This window comes from Ochotona princeps, chromosome 15 (assembly GCF_030435755.1).
Source record: "Ochotona princeps isolate mOchPri1 chromosome 15, mOchPri1.hap1, whole genome shotgun sequence".
Lineage (NCBI taxonomy): Eukaryota > Metazoa > Chordata > Mammalia > Lagomorpha > Ochotonidae > Ochotona > Ochotona princeps.
Window position 1 is genome coordinate 14,366,725 of NC_080846.1, and position 27,564 is coordinate 14,394,288.

The window sequence follows — 27,564 nt, forward strand, 5'->3', positions numbered from 1 at the left end:
TCAGGAGCCAGGAGGTTGTTCGAAGAGAGGGTCTCCCATGTGGGTGCAGAGTTCCAAGGCTTTGAACCATCCTCCACTGTTTTCCCAGGCTATGGAAAGCAGAGCAGTCAGGACACAAATCGGCTGCCATATGGGATCCCAGCACGTGCAAGGTTAGGACTTTAGGCACTAGGCTATTGTGCTGGGCCCATATGTGAACGTTTAAATTGCCATTGTATGAGTGTGCTTTTGTCTTTCTGTGCCTGGCTTATTTCCATTCACATGGTGTCTTACAAGTTCATCCATTTTCATTGCTGATAAAAATATTAACTTGTCTTTTTTTTTTAATATATATTTTTATTATATTATTTATGTATCTGAGGAGAAGGGGATATTGAGGGAGAATCCCCACCCAGTCTCCCACCCGCCCAAGGTCCCAGATGTGGGGCATGCTGAGATACTTGCTCAAGTGGTCTTAATAGTCTTCCAGTTATGGATCGCTGCCAGTCACTTCCCTCCCAGCTCGATTAGGTCATTGAAGAAGCCACTGATTGTCACAGTCCATCATGGGGTCTTCATTTGCCCAGTATTTCGCTGCCCAACGTTTAGCTGAGGTGGTTGATTGACCTGTTCCGTCCTCCGTCCTCTCCTAGCCAGGGCTCTGAGTCCAGCAGTTCGATTGGGGAGATCACCAAAGAGACTTAGAGGTATTCCCAGATCAGATTCCCGCATAAGCTGAGTAGTATCCCATCATGAAAATATTTTGGCATTTACTTTATCCATCATCCATTGGTGAGTACTTGTGTGAATTCCATTTGCTCGCCATTATGAGTCATACAGTAGAGCCCAGGATTGTATACCAGTCAGTTCTATATGCTGATTTCCACTTCTTTGGTGATTTATTCAGGAATGAGACTGTTCAAACAACTTTGAAAATGCCACTACTAATTTGCATTTCCACCAACAGAATAAAGATTCCTTTTTATCTCCCCTCTAACATTTGTTGTTTTGTCTTGTTTTTCATTTTATGATAGCCAGTATAGCAGATATCTGGCAGTATCTAGTTGTGGTTTTAATTTGCATTTCCTTAATGAATAATGATACGGAGTATTTTTTCATTTACCTATTTGGCCGCATGAATGTCCCTTGAGAAATACCTGTTCAGGTCCTCTGCCCAGTTTCTGATCGGGTTATCGTTTTGTGATCAGGTTATTATTTTCATGGTATTGGTATATTTGAGTTTTTTTAATATTTTTTTTTTTATTGGAAAGGCAAATATACAGAGAAGAGGAGAAACAGAGGAAGATCTTCCGTCTGATGGTTCCCTCTCCAAGTGACCGCAGTGGCTGGAGCTGAGCCAGTCCGAAGCCAGGAGCCTGAAGCTCCTCAGGGTCTCCCACGTGGGTGCAGGGTCCCAAGGCTTTGGGCCTTCCTAAACTGCCTTTCCAGGCCACAAGCAGGGAGCTGGATGGGAAGCAGGGACACTGGAACCGGTGACCATATGGGATCCTGGCGCATGCAAGGCGAGGACTATTGCGCCACACCCAGTATATTTGAGTTTTTTATGTGTTTTGATTGTTAACCTGTTTTATCGTTTGCAGATACTTTTCTCCCGTGCCCATATAGGTTATATGGTTAATAGACTCTGTTTTTTACTAGGCCAAAGCTTCTTCATGAACCAATCCCATTTGTTTTAACTGCTTTTGGGTTCATGGCAGTCTGGTAACATAAAGCTTTCCCCTCTTTTTGCAGTTTTGTCTTAAGGTCCTTCATGCATTTCAAACTTGACTCCATGTGTAGTTGATCTTTGAGATGGTGTGAGATAAGGATTTAATTTTACTTTGCATGTAAAAAGACCGTTTTCCCATCACCATTTATTGAGGAGGCCGTCCTTTCCCCCATTGTATGTTTTTGGCACCTTTACCAATAACCAGTTATCCATAAACTCATAGGCTTATTTCTAAATTCTTTATCCTGTTCCGTTGGTCAGTGATTGTTTGCTCTCCCCTTAATTTCTCCAAAAACTGTCTTCCTATCTAATAATAATATTTTGTTATTTTTATTCATGTTATTTTGTTTTTATGAGTGTACCTATATTTAAGATTTTTAGTTGAACTGTATCCATGGGAACTTTTTGATGTCTGGTTAGGAGTATTTAACCCAAAAAGAAATGGCCTGTTTCTCTAAGATTCATGAGGACACACCAATACATGGCCACTTTGGAATCCATTTTTCTTATTTTCTGGACCACATCATTAGTGTTGATTCATGCCGCAAGCTCATGCTAGTGCCTGCTAATGGTTGAAACTTTGTGGACAGGTCTCATTTTCCTGGGCTTGACTGCGAGTTATTTTACATGGAAAAGTTTCTTCTTATTTGGTCCTACTTCTCTAAGAGACCTGTATCTATTCAGAAATCTCCATTCTGGCATCCTTCCTTTTGTGGACACTAACCTGTGTTATCTTTCCCTTTGACACTGAAGTCAAGCCCTTAGATGTAAGCAAGTGCTCATGGAACAGCTGCATACCCTGGTACTCCGAGACTTCTCTGAGTGCGGGTTTTAACATTATTTTGTAGCAGGAGTGCTTCTTGGGTCGTGTCCACATTGCTAAAATTAGGCGGCTTAACTTTTAAAAGTCATTTTTCCTTTTTCATGAGGACAAACAAACCATTTTAATAGCACTGAATAAGTAGATTAGCTGACGTTGTTAATCATTCATACCCAGATCAAATGCCCAAAACTAAATCAACCAGATTTTCAGTTGCATATTCACTGGTCAATAGACTAATAACAGATGAGTTACACAGTTAGTGCCATCTGTACTACTATATAACAATCATTGACACGAATGACTTTCAAGCATCAATATCTTCTAAGCAATCAAAGCTTCATGTTCAGTGTATATTATTGATGTTATTAATTGATAACCCATGTATACTAATTCATTTACCTTTGATGTTCTGATTTTTAGGACATTCCATTTTCATTGAATTTGTTAGGAAGCATATTTGTTCTGAATAGTGAAATGTCTCCTAAGATAAGATATAACGTTTACTCTTTGGTTTTCATTGCCTTAGTCATTTCATAAGGATTAGGCAACTTTGAATTTTTTATAGTTCAATTAACTATTTAAATATGAATGTCTTAGCTTTTGAATTTTTCAAGAGAATGTACATAAATAGCCTCTGACAAAATATTATGACAAAATTCAGAGTGTTTGATAACTTGTTAAAACATACACTGTGTATGCTAGGAAGAAGAAGCAAACATTGAAGGAATTCAGTATAAAACACTGCGAACATTTCATCACGGAGTCAGGGTTGATGGCATAGCCTGGAGCCCAGAGACTAGACTTGACTCATTACCTCCAGTGATCAAGTAAGTTTAAAAGCATCACAAATTTATTATTTTCTCATGTTCTTTGGTTGTGTTAAGTAATCTGAAATCTTGGGTCATAGGAACTCTTCTGTTTTCATTTTCTCCAACTCCAGATATTTTGACATTTGCTATTATCAATTAAAGCTTATCAACTGAATTTCTGATTTAAATATGCAGCCACTACAGTGATGCCTTCACAATGTTTGTAAGCCACACAATAAAGCTCTTTTCCTGAAGTTCATTTCATCCATTTGAAATTTAACAAGTTCTTTATTGACTTTCCCACTTTAATTATTGAATTTACAGTTTGCTAAAGTAACTAAATTTAACACATTATTGAGCCTTATTGACCTTTATATAGGCCAAAGTCAGTTACAAAACACTAATCTTGCTTCCTACAGTGTCTGATCTGAAAGATAGATGCTAAATAGTACCTAGCCGTCATGTTACCTGTCATTGAGCTCACTGAATTTTTTTAATCAAAGCATAATAAACACCAGTCTTAGCTCTGTAGAGTGTAGTTGGATCCGTTTTGACAAATGCATGCACTTCCATAAGCAACACCCTGCTAGTATACAACCTTCCTCTTTACACAAGTTAATCCCTGCACACAACTCCCATTTCATTCCTCTTTATTTTTTAATAGATTTTCATTACATTGTGTGATTATACCACAGCTTCTTTATCTGTTCACCTGTGAATGGATAGTTGACCAGTTTTTATCTGTCATGACAAAAACTGCTGTGAATATTTCATATGCCTTTTACTTCCAATTAGGAGCCTTTTGGTATTTTGTTAAAGCAGCTACACCATTCTTCCACATCACACTCCCCCCAAAAATTGTGATTATGAGTTTCAATAAAAGCTTTGATAATATAGGGGGTGAAGGACTTTCATTTTAGAAATTAAAAATGGATTTGTCTTTTTTTTTTATTCCAGATTCTGTACTTCAGCTGCTGATATGAAAATCAGATTATTTGTTTCAGATCTTCAAGATAAAAATGAATATAAGGTATGCTAGCCATTAAAATTCACAAACCTATAGTTCATTACTTTTTGCTTTATAAATTAGATTTAACTCAGTTTTTAAATTGACATGGTAATCTTTAAAGTGTATAATTTTGGATCTGTTTATGTAAGGCTAACGTAAATACGTTTTCAATAATACAGTAACTACATTGTTAATAATTTACATTATCAAAAATAACATTAAAAAATTAGGAACAGCAAGTAAAAGAATTAGACATTCATGTTTGGATATAGTAGACTTTAAAAGACTGTAAAGTAAGATTAGAGTTGCAAGCAAACAAATGCTGAATGTAACATAGCTTGGGCAGGACTGCGAAGTGGGAAGAGCACAGATACCAGAGCCGGGCCCTCTTCTTTCAGTGCCAGCTCTAACTTTTTTAGTAATGATGTGACCTTAGTCAAGTACCCTCATGTCTTTGCACCCATTTCCTTGTATATAAAACGGGAATGATCCTATGCCTCACGCGATCATGATCGGCTGTGCTGACATCTATAAAGCACATGCTAAGAGTGACCCTCACATATGTTTCCATGTTGAGTTGATAAATAGTTCCTAGATTAAAAGGTTAGCATGTTTTTTTTTTTTAAGAATGTATTGCCTTTTTGGTCTTCCTGTAAATAAAAAATATTGATTGTGACTGTTGACTTAGAATGCTGGCTCACCAGTGCCAGCAATCAGAGTGAACAGTGAATAAAGAATGTAGAAGGTAGAAGTCCATACCGTGTGTGTGTGTGTGTGTGTGTGTGTGTGTGTGTGTGTGTGTGTGAAGTAGTAATAAGTCCACAAAGGAGAAGATAGGAGGTAAAAAGCATACCAGAACACTTGTCTTAGTACCCCTGAAAGGCTTGTAGCTTTAACTTTTACTTAAACTTTAGATACACAGGAAAGGAGGTAAAACAAGACAGGTACAGTTTTTTTTAAAAAGTGTGCTTTTGTAAGAAGTGAATGCTGTAAAAGAAAAACCAAGCTAATAGCAGTGTGTTGAATGTTCAACTTCTTTCCAAGAAAAACCTTCCAGAAAACTAAGTGTGTAAATCATGTCTTAAAAATAGCAGAATGTCTAAGAAGTATTTATACAAAAGAAAAGTGTGCAATGAAAACTTTTTAAGGCAGTGAAGTGGAAAGACTAGGTAGGAATACTGCAGATTATTTTCCTGTGTTCTTACTAGCTTTGTTTCCCCTCTGTCAGTGTTTTGAAGGCCATTCAGATTTCATTAATGATTTGGTATTTGATCCCAAAGAAGGCCAAGAAATCGCAAGTGTGAGTGATGATCATACCTGCAGGTACGTTGCCAATGCTAGAAGCACATTTTTTATTTTTTATTTTATTGTAATTAGAACTGCATTTCAAAAATTAGAGGAAAATGTAACTTTTGTTTTCAGATTTATTTGTTTTTGATGTTTGTTACGGCCCTATGTGGCGGCTGCTATTTTGTGAAGTACTTCCAGACCCTGTAAGGTAAGTTAGGGTTTAGCAGTGAACTGCGAATCTGATATACTCTCTGAATGTCATACCTGGACTGTTGGGTATGTTGACAAATTCAAGTCTCAATAATTCTGTTGATACAGTATATGCCAATATCTTGTTCCTCCACTCCACTAACATTTTAATAGACTGAAAACTGGATCTTATCACAAGAGCCACTTGAAGAGCAAGAATGGGAGGGAGAAACCAGCTACAGAGTCAGTAATGAACTGAGTGACTCAGTCGCTAAAGCTGTGTCATTGCTTCATTTTTCTGTAACAAAACTGAGAACATCAACAAGCTGTTTTGCACAGCTTTGATGTTTTAAATCATCAATACTATAACCATTTAATAAAATTATTAAAGTGCTTCACTTATGTTAGATGTAAAAATGCTGACAGCTTTCTCAACAATTTTAACCTTACTATACTATACTATACTATACTATACTATACTATACTCATGTTTTGACAGTTTTAGGGACAGAGCCATTATTAATAGGTTAATAAAAGACATACAGATTTATAGGACATTAAGATTCCAAGGCTCCGAGTATTACAAGTATATATAGAGACCTGAAAAGTAAATGGAACAGCTTTGAAGGCAGGAAAGAATTATCTTCACAAGCCAAGAAGTAGCTGGTAAAGAAAGAGCCACAGCCTAAAAAAGCCCTAGGGTTGCACTTAGGGCTTTGATTGTTCTGGAGTCTTTTTGCAAAGCATTTTAGGGACTGGAAAAAGGTTCCAAATTTTGTATTTTACTAAGTAATAAGAAATTTCAAGTTTACCTTATGAAAGGAACAGTGTATACTTTTTTTAAAAGTACAGAATTCTTAACTTCAGAGGAAGTCTTTTCATTTAGATAAATTTGACTTTTTAAAAAATTTGCTGCATTACCCCTGAAAGTCTAATCATGCTAGACCATAATTAGCATTGTTATTGCTTATCAGGTGGTCTCTCTGTCTTCCGTCTCCCATAAAAGGAAGAGATTTTTCCCACTCTTTGGATATAGCCCTTTTTTTTTTATTGGAAAGGCAGATGTACAGAGGAGGAGAGACAGAGAGGAAGATCTTCCGTCCGATGATTCACTCCCCAAGTGACCACAATGGCTGATGCTGCACCGATCCGAAGCCAGGACCCAGGAACTTCTTTCCAGGTTTCCCACGTGGGTGCAGGGTCCCAAGGCTTTGGGCCGTCCTCGACTGCTTTCCCAGGCCACAAGCAGGGAGCTGAATGGGAAATGGGGCTGCTGGGATTAGAACGGGCTGCCATATGGGATTCTGGCGCGTTCAAGGTGAGGACTTTAGCCACTAGAGCAGGGCGCAGGGCCCCACAGCATGTCTTAATAGAAGAACTGAAATCACACAAAGTACACAAAGCATCACCTAGACTACAAAGAAATGAAACAAATCAGTAACATCTATATATAGTAGGGGGGTATTATATGCTATTGTGTAGCTTGAATAGCCAGTATATAAAGGAAGAAATAACAAAGGAGAATATAAAATCTTGTGTAATGGGTAAGAACAGAAGATTTCGTATCTATTTACCTAAGTTTAAACCCTAAGGAACTATTAAAAAAAAGGCAAATAAAAACCAAAGATACAAGAATGAAATAAATAATAAATTGGAAAGAAAAAGAGACACGAAAGAGGGAGTGAAAACTAAAAGTGCAGTTTTTTTGTTTTTTAATCAATAGAATTGACAAGTCTTTGGGTGGGGAACTTTTTTCTGCCAAGAGCCATTTGGATATTTATAATATCATTCATGAGCCATATAAAATTATCAGCTTAAAAATTAGCCAGTTATAGATTTATTTAATTTCTATTCCCACTTGCTCTTACCTTGGCAGGGCCAAACCAAATGATTTCACAGCTTTATATGGCCTTTGGGCCCAACATTCTCCACCCTGTTAGCTAAAGTGGACAAAAATACTACTCCAGATAGTATAGTCACAAAAACAGGAGATACAACCACCAATCTTATAGAAATCAGAAAGGATTTTAAAAGAATGATGAAAACAATTATACACTGAAAATTGAATTTTCAAAATGAAATGGACAAATTTCCAGAACACACAAACTGCCAAAATTGACTGAAGAAGAAAAATCTGAACAGACCTGTAACAGTGATTGAGTCAGCAATGCAGACTCAGTGGTGAAAAGTCCAGGACAAAATGCTTTCCTGGAGACATCATTGTACTTCAAGAGTTACCAACAGCCTTTCCAAACACTTTGGAAAAATAGAAGAGGCGCAGACACTTTCTTACTCATTCTGTTATTATCAGCAACATTATGCTGATAACAAAGCCTCAACATCTAACTAAAATTGGAAAGTTCTTAAAACACAAGGTGATATGTTCATTATCTCAGATTCAGTTGTGGTTTCTTAAATATGAAATCAAAATAAGAAATAATACATGGTACTTTATCAAAACTTAAAACTTGTGGGCCCAGCACAATGGCTCAGTGGCTGCATCCTCACCTTGCAAGCACTGAGATCCCAAATGGGCACCAGTTTATGACCCAGCTGCTCCGCTTCCCATCTGGCTCCCCATTTATGGCCTAGGAAAGCAGTAGAGGATGACCCAAAGCGTTGGGACTGTGCACCAGAAGAAGCTTCTGGCTCCTGGCTTCGGATTGGCTCAGCTGTGGCCATTTGGAGAATGAGCCAGTAGGTGCAAGATCTTTCTCTGTCTCTCCTTCTCTCCATAAATCTTATCAGCCTTTCCAATAAAAATAAATGAATTTTTTAATTGAAACTTGGACATTAAAGGATAGTTTCAAGAGAATAAGAAGATAGTTTACAGATTTGGAGAAAAAATTTGCAAATCATGTCATATCCAGAATATATGAAAAACTTGTAATTCAGTCTCAACAAAATGGTATCTTTTTAAGTAGACAAAGAACTTAGTTCAACAGATGATGTGTAAGTAACAACAAGCATATGAAAAGATGCTGAATGTTATTACTTAATAGTAAAATAACAAACCAAAACTATGGACCCGGCGGCGTGGCCTAGCGGCTAAAGTCCTCGCCTTGAACGCACCTGGATTCCATATGGGCACCGGTTCTAATCCCGGCAGCTCCACTTCCCATCCAGCTCCCTGCTTGTGGCCTGGGAAAGCAGTTGAGGACAGCCCAAAGCTTTGGGACCCTGCACCCGTGTGGGAGACCCGGAAGAGGTTCCTGGTTCCCGGCTTTGGACTGGCGCAGCACCGGCCCGTTACAGCTCACTTGGGGAGTGAAACATCAGACGGAAGATCTTCCTCTCTCTCCTCCTCTCTGTATATCCACCTTTCCAATAATAATAAATCTTTAAAAAAAAAAAAAAAACAAAACTACAAATGGGATACCACTTAACATTCAGTCCCAGTACCATCTTTGTCAGTACTTTACAATATAGAAGACATTACCTATCAATTAAAAATTGCAAAAAAAAAAGTCTGTTACAATACCTTAATTGTTGCACATTTCTGTTAAAATGAGTTCATAAAGTAACAGTGCTTTTGTACTCAGATACAACCTTTGACATGTACATAGTGGGATAGTCTTTATCCTGCTTTACAGTGGTGATGATTATCAGAAAAGTAAGACATTAGGAAACATGAAGGCAGAGGCAAGGCCAAGTTGCCCAGTTCCCGGGATCTGGTTGGCATGAAGTATAATGTAAATAGTGCCATCTGGAGTGCTGCAGCATCATAGCCCTGAATAAGTCTTCAGTCTTACAGTGAGAATTCATGTTTAGTAGTGATGGAACAAAATTAAATAGTTTATGAGAAAAAGGATAGTAACCCAACACTGCAGCCATCTCCTTTCTTGAAATGTGCCCATCTTGTGATAAGTCTGTAATGTTTTCTTGGAACTCAAAAGTCACAGAAAATAGTGTGTCTGGCTCTTATCCAGTTCATGCCCGAGGCACCTCAGTCATTTTAACAACCAAGAATAGCCCCCTTGGTATTATAAGCATTGATTTGTAATTGTATAAAGCAACATGTGACCAAGCAATATTCTAAATATTTATATTAATTTAATATTCAGAAATATTATAGGGTAGATTCTGTTGTTATTTTCTTTTTACAGATGAGTTACCCAAATAGTCTGGCTCTCAAGTTTTTTATTTTTAAGATTTATTTATTTTTATTACAAAGTCAGATATACAGAGAGGAGAGACAGAGAGGAAGATCTTCCATCCGATGCTTCAAGTGACCACAACGGCTGGTGCTGTGCCGACCCAAAGCCAGGAGACAGGAGCCTGCTCCAGGTCTCCCATGTGGGTGCAGGGTGCAGGGTCCCAAGGTTTTGGACCATCCTCGACTGCTGTCCCAGGCCACAAGCAGGGAGCTAGATGGGAAGTGGAGCTGCCAGGATTAGAACCGGCTCCCATATGGGATCTTGGTGTGTTCAAGGTGAGGACTTTAGCTGCTAGTCCACGCCTCCAGGCCCTCAAGTTTTATATTGTCTCTACTTTAAGCTTCTTTTTTTTTTTTAAAGATTTATTTTATTTTTATTACAAAGTCAGATATACTGAGAGGAGGAGAGACAGAGAGGAAGTGGAGCTGCCGGGATTAGAACCAGCAGCCATATGGGATCAAGGCGAGGACCTTAGCCACTAGGCCACGCTGCCGAGCCCTACTTTAAGCTTCTTGAAGCAGTTTCTTTTTGTATGTTATTAAGGAAGTTAACATTTGTATTAACTTACATGTGTAAACAGATTCAAGCATTATTTGGAGCCACAGATTCATGAACTCAGTCATGCTTAAGTTACAAAAGCCTTGAACGCAGCTAAGACATAACATTTTAGAGGATAGAGCAAGTTCTCCTAAAGTGGGCTGTGTCAGCCTTTCAGTAAGAAGGCGTTTGGGAAGGTCATCAGAGGTCAGACAGGGTATGGAAGAGTCTCTTAGTGGTAAGTGCTCAATGACTGTGATGAGAGGAATGCAGTTTGAAATGTCACTACACCTTTATAAGGGGGGCATTGCCCACCTTCCAAAGCAGCCACTTCCCAAATATATTTAAAGAAATTCTCAAGTAATGTAAGATTACTAACATTTGGCTTCATGCCACCACTTATTTTATGGTATCTCATCATCTCCAGCATATACAAATACACAGTCACATACATGTATATACAGAAATATGTGTGTATACACCTACATGCCTACAGATAGCAAACTGTATGATGTAAAACAACTGATGTTCATCTCTGTTTTATGCACTTACATATGCAGACAGGAAACCAGAGATACTAATGTTAATAGTTACAGCCTATTATCCTCACAATAAGGTTAAAATTACAATATTTGAGATGTAAGGGAGTATAGATTCATTTAGAAAGATTTATTACTTTCTGCCTAGAAACAGAGGTAGGAATACTGTGTAAGTAATTAATGGGTTAAGCATATTATTTTTAAAAGTTGCTAATACAGAACATCTCATTCCCAGTCAGTGCCAAATAACAGATGTTCTTGTATATTGGAAACAGTACCATTCTGTAAGAACAACTCAGATCAACAAGTGTTATTAAAGACGTTTAGTATAGCCAACATTTAGTACTTCAGGGGATACAAAAGAAATAGAAGACCTAGTACTCACTGTAATGCCAAAGAATGTCACAATTCCCTTTCCTCCTCTTCCTTACCCATCAATAATCCTGAAAGGTTAGAATTTATGGCTGAGACAAATTAACGTCTAAAAACTGGGAATTCTTAGTTTAAGATCAATAAACTGGATAAGGAACTACTAAATTACCTAAGACATTCACCAAACCAGTTGTAGAGTTTTGAGAAAGTTACAAGAGGAGAAAGAATGTTCAGCAGATGTCCCTTCTGTCCCACATGCCAGCCAGGTGGGTTCTTAGTTTTCTGTTGCTGTACGTGAGAGCGCCTTTACCATCTGTAATTACGCTGGAGTACACCTCCTCCTTCCCCCTCGCAACTGGGATCACAAAAATGTGATGTATTTTAAAACAATCTTTGTGGGAAACAAAGCGGAGACTGAGTGTCTTCTGAAGATCAGCCAAGGAAACATTCCTTGGAAAGTAATCCACATTTAGGAGCACATTCATCAAACCTAAATAATTCCAGTTCTGAGTGAAATCGGGATCATTTATATTATTCATGCTAACTTAAGGGCCAAACAATTCAGGAAATAAAGTTGAATCAATGTCAGTTACTGCCTAGTTCTAGAAAACAATTCCAATTTATATTGAATTTCTTAATATCTTACCTCTGTTGAATGGAATGTAAGAATTCTGTGTCTCAAGTCTGATGATCATGTTTGCAGACATTTTTACATTCAAAGCAATAAAATAGTGTAAGTAAAGGTTTCTAAAAAAGAAAAGTCTAAGTTGATGAGTTTTCTAAAAGAGTATGTAATCATGTGCTGTTAACACCACTATAATATTCAACACTTAGCTGTTTCTCATACTCCTTTGTAAGTGAAGTACAAAAACAATACAATTAATACAAAGTATCAATGCAAAACCATTACAGTTAAGTAATTCTATAGATTCCTAAACCAGCAGCTAGTAAGATTTACATTGTAGTGAATTGTGTGACAGTCATGTCCTTACAACTATTAAAAGTTTATTATGAGAATCTATGAATGATAAGTACTTCCCTTCCTGTATGGCTTTGGTATTTTGCAGAAAGCCAAACTCAGGTTTGTCAACATTTTTCTCAAAAATAAGAAAATGGTAGTATTTCGTAGGTAGCATTACTGGTGTTTGTGTCAACAAGTATATTAAAGGCAAAGCCCCGAGTTCCTTACCGATGCAGCCATTGCATAGGATCTGTCTGAAAGCTGCCATGTGCTGTGTCTTTGCAGTTAAGAGTTCAATTTTGAGGATTGTTTTTAAATGTGACAAAATTTCTCACAGTTCCCATCCTTCAAGATATCTGTGTGCCTGTGTTGGTTAAGTAGCATGGCAGTGATTTACCTCTGCAGTGGCCTCAGTTTTTCACCTCTGTGATGACAGAATTGTAGCTTCTGCAGAGCTTGTTTATACTTCCAGCAGTTGTGTGTGAGTTTGAGATTTTTGAACACCCTCAAGGCTTCACGAAGCACAGCTGATTACTGTCTGTATGGTGTAATTTTCTTGTTAGTGTTTGAAGCAGGCCACTCCCCCTCCTGCCATTCTCCCCACAAGTATACATCGCCTTTGACTATTGACTAATTTTTGATGCATTTTTAATTCTTAAGGGCTAAAATAATAGTATACATTTGCCATTTTCACCATTTTGATACTCTGAAACCAGTGAAGCCTCTAATTAGTAGTCACTTTTATTAATATTGCTAGTAGACTAAAGCTACTATGTGTCCAGTAGCATAAAGTATTTTTTTAAAAGCATAATCATTTTTATGAAGATATTTGGAACACTGATACATACTCAGAGTACCTTCTACATATCCACAGCTGTCAGGCCGTTGCATTGTTTCTGTCAGAGTTCTCCATGGTCTGTGCTATAAACTGACGAGGTATATCCACCTCTCTGCTTGCAGTGCCTGGATTGATGCTCTTGCTGACATAGTTGTATACTTCTGGATTAATTTCCACTTAAAACTAGGTATTTTGGCACTAAATTCTTGTATAATTTGTTTCATTTTCCTTTCTAATTGCACATTCACTCCTTAAGGAAATGGATGCTTGCCCTGCTTGACTCTCAGTAGTTTGATGAGTAACTTAGTGATTGATTATTTGCAAATGAGAGAGGAAATCCCCATTTCCTTAGCATGGATTTAGTGAAAAATGCAAGTTTTCTAAAAATCCTGGAGTCCCTTTTATGTACCCAGGAAAATTATAAAGTGCCTTTTCGTTTTTATAGCTACATCTCTCTATAACTGTTTTGTTCCTGTTTTCATATTTAATTAATCAGAACGCAGATTCATATGATCCAGCTATGGTTTTTTTTTTTTTTAATTTCATTTCATTTTATGACACAGTTTCATAGGCTCTGGGATTCCCCCAACCCCTCCCCATCCAGCTATGGTTTTAGAAAGGTTGTGGTTTGTAATTTTTGCTTTACTAGTTACAGGGGGCCAAATGGATACAGATGTGTCACTTAATGTCATCCATTTCTCCTTTTGTCCCTTGTCCAAAACATTTGGTAGTAGGAATTTCCTTCCACAGTGGGCTCCCTAATAGACAATGAGCTACCAATTAAAAATGGAGAAGAAGCAAATGAAAAGCACAGATTATTTTCCAAGGAAGCATCCTTGTGGATTCTCAGCAGGAACATTACCCTCTACTAATTGCCAACTGAAAGCCCTTTGACAGTGTCAGGGTATCTCCTGAATGTCAACACCCTATTTAGGGCGCTTTTTTATTAATTATATGGGATGATTACATTTAAATGCCCTATGGTGTTTCTGTTTAATGTTCTGCTGAAAAGAACTCAGCAAAGATGAGGCAATAGCTTTAGCAATAAACTAATTAAGTATAATTCATAATCATCAGATCAAGTCATTTCCTCATCCTTCAAGCTTATAGTTAAATATAGGAGTTTAGGATCACAGCGTTTAATACGTCAGCAGATTAATTTCATCCTAAAAGCTTTTCCTTTGAAATTTTTCTTGCAAACATTTAAATATGTACACATACACATTTTAAAATTTTTTAAACATTCATTTTTATTTGAAAAAGTTACAGAATGAACTCTCCCATCCTTTGGTTCACTCCACAAATGGCCTCAGCGGCCAGAGCTGGGGCTGTCAGGAGCTTCCTCAGGGTCTCCCGCAAGGTGCAAGGGCCCAAGCATTTGAGCCATCGTCTGCTCCTTTCCCAGACTTGGTAGCAGGGAGCTGTTTTGGAAGTCGGGCAGCACAGACTTGAAGCAGCACCCACAGAGCCACAGGTGAAACTCTTGGCCTGCTATGCCACAGTGACTGTCCAGAATATATACACACATATATTTGCTATAACTTCTAACTTTTGTTCAAGGATACATAATCTCATAATACTTATACCATTCTTATATGCTACTTCTTTATATGTGGTATGTTATCTTTAAGTGTTTGATCACACTTACTAAAAAAACTGAACTCTTAAAACTTTTCCCTGTGATGCACCTTTTCTTTAAAAGTACACTTCTGTGAGAATCATGTATTGTAAAATAATTTATTGACAAAGAATATACAACCTGAGTTTCTGCGATTTGATTGTATTTCCTGCTACAGTAATCCCCTAGTATGTAAAATGCTGTGGACCTATGGTTTTCTTAGTAACCAAAACATGAGTTAACCAAAACTGTAAAACTGTCCATATCTTATTCTATTGTAATACATATACAGTATATATATATATTTTTTTTAAGATTTATTTATTTTTATTGGAAAGTTAGATATACAGAGAGGAGGAGGTGGAGAAACAGAGGAAGACCTTTTGTCCAATAATTCACTCCCCAAGTGACTACAATGGCTGGAGCTGAGCCAATCCGGAAGCCAGGAGCCAAGAACTCTTCTGGGTCTCCCATGTGGGTGCAGGGTCCCAAGGCTTTGGGCCTTCCTCGACTGCTTTCCCAGGCCACAAGCAGGGAGCAGGATGGGAAGTGGAGTGGGGCAGCTGGGATTAGAACCGGTGCCCTTATGGGATCCCAGCGCATTCAAGGCGAGGACTTTAACCATAGGCTACTGTGCCAGGCAGGCACTGTGTGTCTGTATGAAAAACCATTTGCCAATCTTTTGATATGGTCCCAACAGTTTTTTCCTAGGTTATGAGTGTTAATGGATGTTGGACCATAACACAACCTCTGCAATAAAAAGATAAAAAGAACACTTAGAAAAGCATGCCTGATTCAGGGTACATCTATTTTTTTTTCTTTTTTGGTTTAGTCTTTTATAGCTGTTACACAAAGAGTTTTATTTTTTGAAGAAACTTTAGTTAGTTTGCTATTTATTTGGATTCATTTAAACAGTTCTCTCAAGCTCACATTTATTTCAGCTTATAAAATATTGTGTAATTACACTGTAAGCATAGGTTTACAACATATATCATTTGCTAAGCACAGAGCCCATATCCTCCCTTGGTGTGCATGTGAGAAATGCACACAATGACGGATTCCAAGGAAGAGATTCAGTAAGCCTCTGCTGGACTTTGTGTTCTCCGCATTTTCAAGCTGACACAGCTTTACTCAGACATAAATAAATGAGGCCAACAAAGTAATTTCCAGAGAAAGGGATGGAGAAGTGTACCCTGTAAAGTAAGACCAACTTAAAACTGTACCTCTTTTTTTTTTTTTAAACAAGCAAGTGACTATTTTCAGACTGATTTTGTCAGAAAATAAGGAAAAGTTTTAGCTTCTTCCATTGGTTATTAAAAATACATATGAAAGGAACAAGAATATATAACAACCAAATCTCATGGTGCTGCTACAGGTGAACATGTTTATTAACCTATTGGGCAGCAATTCTGTACCTTGGTAAGGGCCTAGCAGCAGAGGGTGTGTGTGTGGGGGGGGGTGTGTGTGTATGTGTGTAACAGGACAATGGAGATGATATATTCGTGCCTATACTCAGCAACTGTTACATTATAATTTCTCAATATTGTGACTATTACAACAATTTAATATATATTTAAAAGTTGTAAGTGATACTGTTACTGCTCAGGTAAAGTTTTTGCAAGTATCCTATTTATAGGATGATGGGACATGATGTGTTAGGAACCATGTGCCAGAAGCAATGTAGCAGCTATATTGAAAACAAACAAATTGGAAGCAGCCTAAAATGTTTCAACAACAGAATAAATAATTATGTTGTGCTTAATTATTGGCATATACTGTATGTTAGAATGAACACACTAAAACATGCAACATGTTGATAAATCTCGCAGCACTTGATGAGTAACAGAAGCCAGGTCAAAAAACATGTGTAATTTATTATCCATTTCCATAATGCACAGAAACAAGTAAGTGGAAGATGTGATACTAGAAGTTAGACTATTGGGTACCTTTTATGAAAGCAGGGAACTAAGACGGAAGTAAGCACAGCGTGGCTCTGGGATCCTGGAGATGCTGTTGATTTGAATGCCATATTTGAGGGTGTTATCTTTGAATTGTACATAGAAGATGTAGGTACTTTTTGTTATGTATGGTAAGTTTCAAAGAATTTATCCAGGAAGCAAAAAGACATGCGACTATGATGGGGTTAAAAAAAACTAGATGGACCATGTAGAAAAATGAGTTGAGCCCTACAGATGGATTTGAGACTGACTTAATTAGGGAATCTATTAAAAAGAGAATAGTTAAATTATATCATCTGTAACTAATTTAGGATAACTCATTAGTTTGGTTTTGCATACTTAGATTATGCAACCAGTGTGAATTATTGAATAAGCATATAACTATAAACCATAAATCATTTTATCCTAGATCCCTGAAAAATAATCAATTTCAGCCTCATTTTTAACTCAGGTGTGTGTTTGGTTTTTGCTTTGTTTTTTAAGGGGCTAGGTTTTGTTCAGGGTAAAATACTGTTTAAAAGTTAGGCTAGGGCCCGGCGGCGTGGCCTAGTGGCTAAAGTCCTCGCCTTGAAAGCCCCGGGATCCCATATGGGCGCCGGTTCTAATCCCGGCAGCTCCACTTCCCATCCAGCTCCCTGCTTGTGGCCTGGGAAGGCAGTCGAGGACAGCCCAAAGCTTTGGGACCCTGCACCCGCGTGGGAGACCCGGAAGAGGTTCTTGGTTCCCGGCATCGGATTGGCGTGCACCGGCCCGTTGCGGCTCACTTGGGGAGTGAATCATCGGATGGAAGATCTTCCTCTCTGTCTCTCCTCTCTGTATATCCGGCTTTCCAATAATAATAAAATCTTTTAAAAAAAAAAAGTTAGGCTAAAATTTGGCCCATTGACAGGACTGCACCTTTTCAGTTGACCTATTTTTGTAGATTGTCCAAGTTTTTCCACCTCTTTTGTACCTTCACTTGAAAGGAAAAACTGGTATGTATTTGCTAATTTTTTATAATAGTCAACAAAATATCAAATGCATGTTAGGGGCCCAGTGCAATAGCATAGTGGTTAAACTCCTCGCCTTGAACGCACCAAGATCCCATATGGGCACCGGTTCTAATCCCAGTGACCCCACTTCCCATCCAGCTCCCTACTTGTGGCCTGGGAAAGCAGTCGAGGAAGGCCCAAAGCCTTGGGACCCTGCACCCACATGGGAGACCCAGAAGAGTTCTTGGCTCCTGGCTTCGGATTGGCTCAGCTCCAGCCGTTGCAGCTGCTTGGGGAGTGAGCCATTGGACAGAAAATCTTCCTCTCTGTTTCTCCTCCTCTCTGTATATCCGCCTTTCCAATAAAATTTAAAAAAAAATCATTGTTAAATAAATAAATAAACCATCCTGTCATGGGACTGACTGAATTTGCAAAACAGATCCCACTGTTTCAGTAGTGGTGACATACATGCTAACCCAGCACTTCACTTTGCAAAAAGAAATTGGGAAGAAAGAAACAGCCAGTTGCCATAATTAGTAATCTCATTCATTGTGGGGAGTGAAGCATAGTTGCAAAAACCCTCAGTAACTATGATTCTTCTCTTCAATTAAATTGTAATTATCTCCTTTGTAAATACAGATAAAAAACTGATTTACCAATGGAAAGAATATGCCTCTAAATTATTTAATCAAGCAGATAATCATTTTGAGAAACATTTGTGATCATTTATCGGTAACTATGCTATTTCAGGTCAGAGACCCTATAATTTCCACAGAATAAAAATACTTGCAGTAATGTGGCTTGACACAGAATATTATCATTGCCTAATAAATATGTTTACTGTCTTTGAAAACAGATTTGTGCCTAAACACTAAAGATACATTCTTGAGGATCCTAGAAGTTGTTTGATGGGACTTAAGGAGATATGAACTGTAAAACCTGAAGGGAAAAAGTCTAGGTCATGTTAGTGTGTGGGTTTGATTCCTAAGGATCAGGAAACTGTGGGCACTTTGCCAGCCACCCACCCGCTTCTGTCTCCTGCCTTTCTAACTACCGCACTCTGTGCCAGCACTATATTAACAGTGCTGAGTATAAAGAATGAGCCGGAAAATATTTAGCAGTCTGGGTAGGGAATAGCAATTCTCACAGCAAAATCCGTAATTGATGTTTCTGAGTCTTGATCCTCCTCTGGGAATGGGAACGCAAATGAACTAGAGAGCCATGTCAGGAAGCAATCTGGACCTTGTTACTATGGATTTGTAACTACTGAGGAAAGGAGGAGCAGGCCAGAGCCTGTTTTCTCCAACCCACCATTAATCTGGTAGCCATCAAGCATGGCCATCTTTGGAAGAGCCAGCTGGAGAAATGAGCCAAATAATTTCAGGCAGATAATGGGAAGTTGCCACTGGGAAGGAAACCTAGAGCTGTCAAGAAAAGCAGTATGGAAGATGGCTATGCACTGGCTGCTCGTGTGTTCTGACATGTAAGTGCTGTCGTGTGCTGGGAGGAGGAGGCATATCCAGCACCCTTGGTAGGAGTGAGGCTTGGTTGGAATGACTAGGGATACTGTCTGACCAGTTAACCTAGAAACTTCCATAAGATAAGAATGCATAAGTAATTTAATGTGGTTACTGTGTTACACAATTGGTGTTATATTAGAGACAGAATGTGCGTTTGACCTTTTTTCCATGATTGAACATAGTAAAACTTAAATTCATTGTCCTACTTTCAGATTTTCTAAAAGTAATATTACCATTTTTTTAGCGTGTGAATTGAGTACTAATGTCTGCTTTATAATTTGTAGTTAGTAGCTTTGAAGAAATCCAAAGAAGTTTGATATTTTTAGTAGGGATATATCAAAAATATTTAACATTATATCCTTCTTCTTTATTAGGGTTTGGAACTTGGAAGGAATGCAAACGGCCCATTTTGTTCTTCATTCTCCAGGAATGAGTGTGTGCTGGCATCCTGAGGAAACTTGTAAAGTTAGTATCTGTAACTTAGCTTTCCTTCAGCAAATTGAAAAGACATGCAGAAACAGTGCATATGCAAATATATATTAGAGACTAAAAGGCACAAATAGATTTGGATTAGTCTAGAAATCAATACTTTGAAAGTTTATCTATAACTAATAGTCTTCACTTGGCTGCCAACATCCACAGATGGCATTTATTAATATACTTTTCCTGAGCCTTGGTGGATTATAGTCTTAAAAACTGGTGACTGGCAGCTGTATTCAGCTTTAAAAAACGAAGCATGCAAGCAAGCAGGCCTTATATGCAGTGGGTTAGGCAGCCACTTAGGACTCCTGCCTCCCACACCGGAGTGTTGGTTGGAGTGCTGGCAACTTTGCCCCCCAGCCAGCTTCCAGCTAATTCACCTTCAAAGAGGGCAGGTGATGGCTTAGCTGCCAGCCAGGTGGAGGTCCAGGCTAGCCCAGAGAGCTGACCATTGTGGACATCTGAGTAGTGAACCAGCAGATGGAGGATCAGCACACTGCCTCCCTCCCTACAGTGAACCCTCCTTGGCCCTCTCCCCCTCCTCCCCACCCTTCTTCTGTCTTTTTTTCCTTTTACAAGGAGAGAGAGTGTGAAAGATCTTTGATCCACTGGGTTACTCCCCAAATGGCTGCAATGGCCAGAACTTGATGGGTCCACGTCAGGAGCCAAGAACTTTCTCTGGGTCTCCCATGGGAGTGCAGGGGCCCAAGCACTTGACCTTGCCTCACTGCCTTCCCAAGCCATGAGCAGGAAGCTGGCAGTTTACTAACACTACCCATCACCTCCTACTTGAAACTTTTTCAGTGACTTTTCAAGCTGTATTGCCTCATGAGCTACTATCCATGTATCTGTTTTTGTTTGGTTGGTTTTGTTTTACAATTTTTACCCAAGTTTTTGTTCACCACATGAACATGAGAATGGAACCTGAGGTTAGTTTTCCCTGTATCATGTTAATACCTGTAGTGTTAATAGGAGTTTTAAAAAAACATACTGACTTGGAAAGATGAAAAACATATACAGTAGCAGACTCCAGTCTTAACCACTTCTGCTGCCTTCCATGGTTTAGGGTTTAGATAAATTTGATTTTTGAACTCTTCCTGTTGCCAGCCCTTCCCCACATCCGTACTTCACACACCAGACCTCTCACGCGTCTTCGGCAGTCCAGCCTCTGATAACAAACTCCATATGGTCTGCAGCTGAACTCCTATGGGGTGAAGGCCTGGGTTCAAATCCAGGTTCCATGAACAGATTACTGTAATCTGTGAGCCTCATCTAAAATATTACCACTTAGAGTGGATTTGAGGATTAAATGAAGAGGGTATGAGGTAGAATCATACCTCTGGGCTGTGCTTGCTTTTGTTGTATATTCATCATTTCCCTCATTGTAAGTTATCATTGGTAGTACTATTTAAACATTTTCCACTTCTTAAGAAATAGTTTTATATTCTGCTCCTTCTCTGAAGAACTCCATAGTCCCAAAAATTGCCTGTATTCTTAAATAATTCCCCCCTTTTTTTGTACTCAGTTCACCTTGAAATATGGTCAGAACTTTTCCCTATGATTTTTTTCTACATGGAAAGTTTAAAACAAAGGGTCTGTTCTCATTTACTTTTGTTGAAATTGACATAGTGTTTGGGGGTAAGTCCTTATTATTTGCTGATTTTATGTTTACTAATTGATCTACTCATTAAAACTCTGGCATCCCCAAATCAATACTATGGTACTTTTGTATTCACAAACATGCAAATCAATAGCAAAAATGATCTCATTTAAAGAGATAAGAAAAGGGCCCGGCAGCGTGGCCTAGCGGCTAAAAGTCCTCGCCTTGAACGTGCCGGGATCCCATATGGGCGCCGGTTCTAATCCCGGCAGCTCCACTTCCCATCCTGCTCCCTGCTTGTGGCCTGGGAAAGCAGTTGAGGACGGCCCAATGCATTGGGACACTGCACCCGCGTGGGAGACCCGGAGGAGATTCCTGGTTCCCTGCTTTGGATCGGCGCTCACCGGCCCGTTGCGGCTCACTTGGGGAGTGAATCATCGGACGGAAGATCTTCCTCTCTGTCTCTCCTCCTCTGTGTATATCTGGCTGTAATAAAATGAATAAATCTTTTAAAAAAAAAAGAGATAAGAAAAAAAAAAGGAAACTCCAGGTCACTCAATGAATATAATGCAGTGTGTGTCTTTGTGTGTGTGTGTGTGTGTGTCCATCCCACATTCTTCTGAATTTTCCAGGAGTACTTGCAACCCTCAGTGATATATTCTCCTTAAAGAAACCAGAATTTAAAGAACATTCCTGAGTCGGCACATTGGCTTAACTTGTTAATCCTTCATCTGCAAGCACAACATCCCACATGGGCACCAGTTTATGTCCTGGCTGCTCCATTTGCAACCCAACACATGTCTCTCCTTCTCTCTCTGTAAATCTGCCTTTCCTGTAAAAATAATTTTTAAAAAAGGACACTCTTACTGGGAATTTTTTTTTTTTAAGATTTATTTTATTTTTATTACAAAGTCAGATATACTGAGAGGAGGAGAGACAGAGAGGAAGTGGAGCTGCCAGGATTAGAACCAGCGGCCATATGGGATCAAGGCGAGGACCTTAGCCACTAGGCCACGCCACCAAGCCCTTACTGGGAATTTTTTAAAGCACTTTTGGGCATCAATTAATTATACACATAGATAGTCACAGCAATCTCTGTATCTTATCTCCCATAAATTGTGTATTCCTAATGCTCTACTTTTCAGTCTATAAAAACAAACTGCACAATATAATATTTTATAAAATTCAGATTTATCTATTTTAAGATCTACTTTATTTATTTGAAAGGCAGAGCGCTACTCTATCTGCTGGTTCACTCCCCATATGACCACACCAGCAGGGTCTGGGCCGGGGTGAAGCCAGGAGCCTGAAACTCCGCGTAGGCTTCCATGTGGGTGCCAGGAGCCCAGACACTTGGGCCATCTTCACTACTCCTGGTACATTATGACAGAGCTGGGTCTGAAACAGCCAGGAAAGCAGCTTAACTCACTGCACCACAACACCAGCCTTGAGATTCATAATTTTTCCTTTTTTGATAAGGTGAGCCATAGATGGATAAAAAGCAATTTATTGATGTCTTAAACAAGTGATATCCTAGAAGAAAAGTTAATAACCGAAGCAATAGTTAGTGTTTCTTTGACTGAATGGCTACTGTGTGTCAAGTATTGTACAGAGTGCTTTACATGCGTTGTGCATTTGCTCATCACAACAACACAACAGCTATTGTCCTCACAGCTCCATGAAAGAAATGAGGACGCTGCCCGTCACGACAGTCACTCAGTTCTACCCAGATCTACTTATACCTTTTAACTGTGTATGCTGCCTTCCATTCCAGAAACTAGATATGATTATACAAACAGAAGTGACATTTAATGAGAATCTGGCTTGAGAAATACATTCTTAGTGATCCTTTCTGGAGAGCTTAACTAACATCACTTAAAGGTGACTTTTCTTGGAATAAGGTCTTTAAATTGATTTTTTTGCTAGTGACCATACATCATCACTTGTGAATCTCCTTAAGTGTCTTGAGTCTGTTGCTAGTTTTCTCTGAGGTTCATATTTGACATAGGTTTTTGCATAGCCTGCTGTTACTTCTGCTGCATTTGATCATCCACTTGTAATATAGGCAACTATTTCCTTTTTACTGCATAACACTGAAGTGCCTGCTTCTCAGATTTAGCTGGTAAGATAAGTAAATGAATTTCCTTTTATTGTTCTGTCTTGCAGTTGATGGTCGCAGAAAAAAATGGAACTATCCGGTTTTACGATCTTATGGCCCAACAGGCTCTTTTGTCTCTGGAATCAGAGCAGGTGCCATTGATGTCAGCACACTGGTGTTTGAAAAACACCTTCAAAGTTGGAGCTGTTGCAGGAAATGACTGGTTAATTTGGGATATTACTCGGTCCAGGTACTTCTTCAGCACGTTTATCTCCTGCTTAGAAGAAAAAGAAAACTATTGCTAAATGTGCCATTGGACCATTCATGTTACCTGGGCTTAAGTGTAGGGTGAAAATAAGGCTCTCCCATGGAAGGGGCAGGACTATGGATTTTTACGTAACATAATCATGCTCTGCGCATTGACTTTGCGAGAAGCCCAGAAAAGACAGTGCAGAGAAGAAAATCTTTGATGTGAGCAATGTTTACTTTTGTTAGAAAAGAAGAAAAACATTGACTTTATTGTGCCTCATGGAGTTTCTGAGTTGTAGTGCAGTTTGTGTATTTTAACTGAATGCTTATTTGGAATTTTCTGACAGTTTAGGTACTTAGAATTATGTCCTTTAAAGAGAAAAGCCCTTGACTTTAATAAATCCATCTAGTAAATTCTACTATGATTCACAAAATGCAAAATACTATCTTTCAGCTATCCTCAGGAAAAGAGACCTATTCACATAGATCGAGCCTACTTATTCAGGTAAGGGGCTGTTTTGTTGGAGTCATAATGATTTGAAATGTTGGTGTTTTACTGAGCCACCGCTGGAATGGTTTCACATTTCCTCTCCTTTACATGCTGTTTGTTTTGTATGTGGTTGTCTTGCTTTCCCAACATCGTTGCTTTTGTCTTTTGGTCCAGGCAACACAGTGATTTTTTTTTCACATATTTGCTTTGAAGCGTTGTCTAACCAAAAATACATGCTGCCTCCCCCCCCCAGTGCCAGCACAGCAGTTTTTGCTGTAAGCATATTACTTCCTTATTGCTCTGTGCTGATAAGGATGTAAAAGTAGACGTAACCACGTTTATGTTTTTTTATTTTCCCTTTTCTTAGGTGGTCCAAAATTAGTGAACACTTGTTTGCAACCACTGGTTATCCTGGCAAGATGGCAAGTCAGTTTCAAATTCATCATTTGGGACACCCTCAGGTAATGTAGAAATGTTCTGTGATCATGTGCCTATTTTTGTGTTTTCAGCTTTTTGGTCCCTAGCCACCACATTTGTAATTGGAACCAAAGACATTTATGTCTGTTATCTGCTTAAAATGAAAAGGTGTTTATGTTTAAATTACCAATGGAAACAAGGAATTCTTTTGCCAGTATTCATGTAAGAAGCATAGTTACCCTGTTGCTTTTATATTTTCTCCTAAATTTAATTTTGCTTGTTTGGTTAATTGGTACAAACTACAAAACTGGTACATGCTGGCTGTGCCAGTTATTCATAGAGGGACTATATCTTTCATTCCCACCAACTGCAAATAATGTGCAAGTCACGCCTAAGGGAACATTTTTTAAAATTTGTTTCTACTATAAGCAAAGATAATCAGTGCATTTTTTTTGGAAGTACTTTTTGTGAAATTTGGAAACTTATTGTGCTTCTTCAATTCTTCACATATTTTGCAGCCCATCCTTACTGGATCTGTAGCTGTTGGATCTGGCCTCTCCTGGCATAGAACTCTGCCACTCTGTGCAATTGGAGGAGACCACAAGCTGTTGTTTTGGGTGACTGAAGTGTAACATACATTTCCTCGGTTCTTTAGATGCATAAACTTCGTATTTTTAGTACACATTTTTGAGAATTTCTTATTTTTATATCAAATGTTACTGTAAACTCTAGAAACATCTGAGTTGTTGCTTTTATTAAATAAAGTGCTGGTGGTTGGACATTATTTTCCTGCTCTACTTTGGGGGTGGGAAGATGGGTAGGTAAGTAGAGAGATGTAGATATATTTTAAACTGTTTCATAAGACTACAAATGATGTAGAAGCACAGCTCTGTAAGAGATGACTAGAAAAAAGTCATGCTTTTTTATTTTGTCAAGGAATTATTCAAAGTGTGTTCTGCCTAATATATTTTGGGTTTTGTTTTGCTTTGTTTTAAAGATTTGTCTATTTTTAATAGAAAACCAGAGTTACAGAGAAAAAGATTTTCTATCCACTGGTTCACTGCCTAAGTGGCTGCAATGGGCGGAACTGAACTGATCTGGAGCAGGGAGTCAGGAGCTTCCTCCAGGTCTCCCGTGCAGGTGCAGAGTCCCAAGGCTTTGGCCATCCTCCACTGCTTTCCCAGGCCACAAGCAGGGAGCTGGATGGGAAGTGGAGCAATTGGGACATATACTGGTGCTCCTATGGGATTCCAGCAGATGCAAGACAAGGATTTAGCCACTAGACTATCACATTGGGTCCTGTCTTCTAAATTTTGATTATATGTTGTTTTCCTAATTCTCAGGGCCATAGACATCTACAAAAAGAGAATATCTCTCACTGTACTTTAAAAGTGATTGACTGTACATACAAGTATGGGTGAATTTCCTTTTTTACACCAAAATAAACTTCTCTTTTACTCTTTTCCACAAACTTTTTTGAATAATTATTGTGTGTCTGTACTTGTTAGTAATCTGTATGTACAGGGTTTTTATAATTCTGTCAGTAACTAGGAAAAATTGTTAATATGAAAAAATTTTCCTTTTGAATAAATTGTGCCATTCAACCCTGTTTGCTGCTTATAGATTCCTTTCCTTAGACATTTCATTGTTCTTAAAACTTTTGGTACCTGGGACAGAGCTCACCTTGAATAAATAACTTACGTATTTTACTAACAATGGCCTTCCTTTTTCATGGATCTTCACCTTTCTCACTAACAAAGTTAAGGGTTTTTGAGATGGCACCTAGTAGGTCTAGAACCCTTTTACCCCCATGATCATTAAAATCATCATCATGTAAAGCAACATTACAACGCAGTCAGAAAAGTATGAGATTGGTTTTACTAATCTCATGCGTATGGTATTAGATAAGTTTCACAGACCATGCTTTCCTGAAAGCAACCTCCCATGAAAGCATTGTTTCTTGTAAAATATAGTTTGAAATCACTGTCTCTTGGTGTCACTGTAAGGATTAAATAAAGATGAATGGAAATACCTTTGCATACATCTGCCACACAAATCAAGGACTTGTAGGTTTTGCTGCTTTATTTTAAGGATGAGTAGTTCTTATTTTTAAGAATTTGAAGATTTAATTAATAATGCTAAGAATTTTTTGGAAAATTATCGTAAAGACACATCCAGGTCAGTTATTTAATACAGTAAAATGTTACCAAAAAATACAGTTTCCTTGACCCCTTCATGACTAGATTCAGAACAAAGGAAATAGCAAAGTGCATGGGTTTTCACCTGGTCCCATGTAGCATCCTCCGATGGGACCAAGGTGGCTGAAAGAATCAGAACAGGTAAAAGGGACACAAATCAACAGTGTCACAAGAATTTGTATTTCCATAGTGCATCCAAAAATAAGTCATCCTGTGAGCCAGTATATTTGAAAATATTTACCTTACACTTTAAAAATTCGTTGGGAGATTCAGTCAGATGTATCCAAGGATAGCGATTAGGACAGGAGTCTTGGAGGCTTGGGTATGAAGGAACATGTTCTCTACAATAGTCCTACCAAAATACAAAGTTGTCTGTCAGAATTACCCAGTGGAACTGCTATCTAGTAGGAGAGAAAGCTGTGTTGGAAAAAGCTAGCTCATCGTGTCATGTAAATGTGAGTATGTTAAAAAGAGGCAGGAGGTGTTATCCTCACAGGGAAGAAAACACTTCCATTTGTGAATTAATATTTACTGTGAGTTAAGACAGTCTCGAGAGAGGGATTTCAGGGATGGAATGTGTTCCAACCTGAAAGTTTGAGCACTGAGAACTATAACCTCTTTTTCTGCCTTTAGTTTACATGTAAATCCATTTTCCAACTTCTGCTCTCTTAAACCCTGTGCTGGAATTACTTTGAAATGGTACAATGATGCTCTTTTTCCTTAGTGAACTGAG

The 27,564-nt window shown here is 38.5% G+C and overlaps 1 protein-coding gene across 1 annotated transcript in view; it reads left to right on the forward strand.

Moving 5' to 3' along the window:
- NUP37 (nucleoporin 37) overlaps positions 1 to 25,417 on the forward strand; it is a 32,380-nt gene extending 6,963 nt beyond the window's left edge. Inside the window, exons 2-9 of the mRNA XM_004589602.3 lie at positions 3,234 to 3,358; positions 4,298 to 4,370; positions 5,578 to 5,672; positions 19,674 to 19,764; positions 23,546 to 23,727; positions 24,181 to 24,231; positions 24,584 to 24,677; positions 25,152 to 25,417. Coding sequence (XP_004589659.1) covers positions 3,234 to 3,358; positions 4,298 to 4,370; positions 5,578 to 5,672; positions 19,674 to 19,764; positions 23,546 to 23,727; positions 24,181 to 24,231; positions 24,584 to 24,677; positions 25,152 to 25,265 — 825 coding nt within the window. The 3' untranslated portion in view covers positions 25,266 to 25,417. The remainder of the gene's footprint in view (positions 1 to 3,233; positions 3,359 to 4,297; positions 4,371 to 5,577; positions 5,673 to 19,673; positions 19,765 to 23,545; positions 23,728 to 24,180; positions 24,232 to 24,583; positions 24,678 to 25,151) is intronic.
- The last annotated feature ends 2,147 nt before the right edge of the window (positions 25,418 to 27,564 follow it).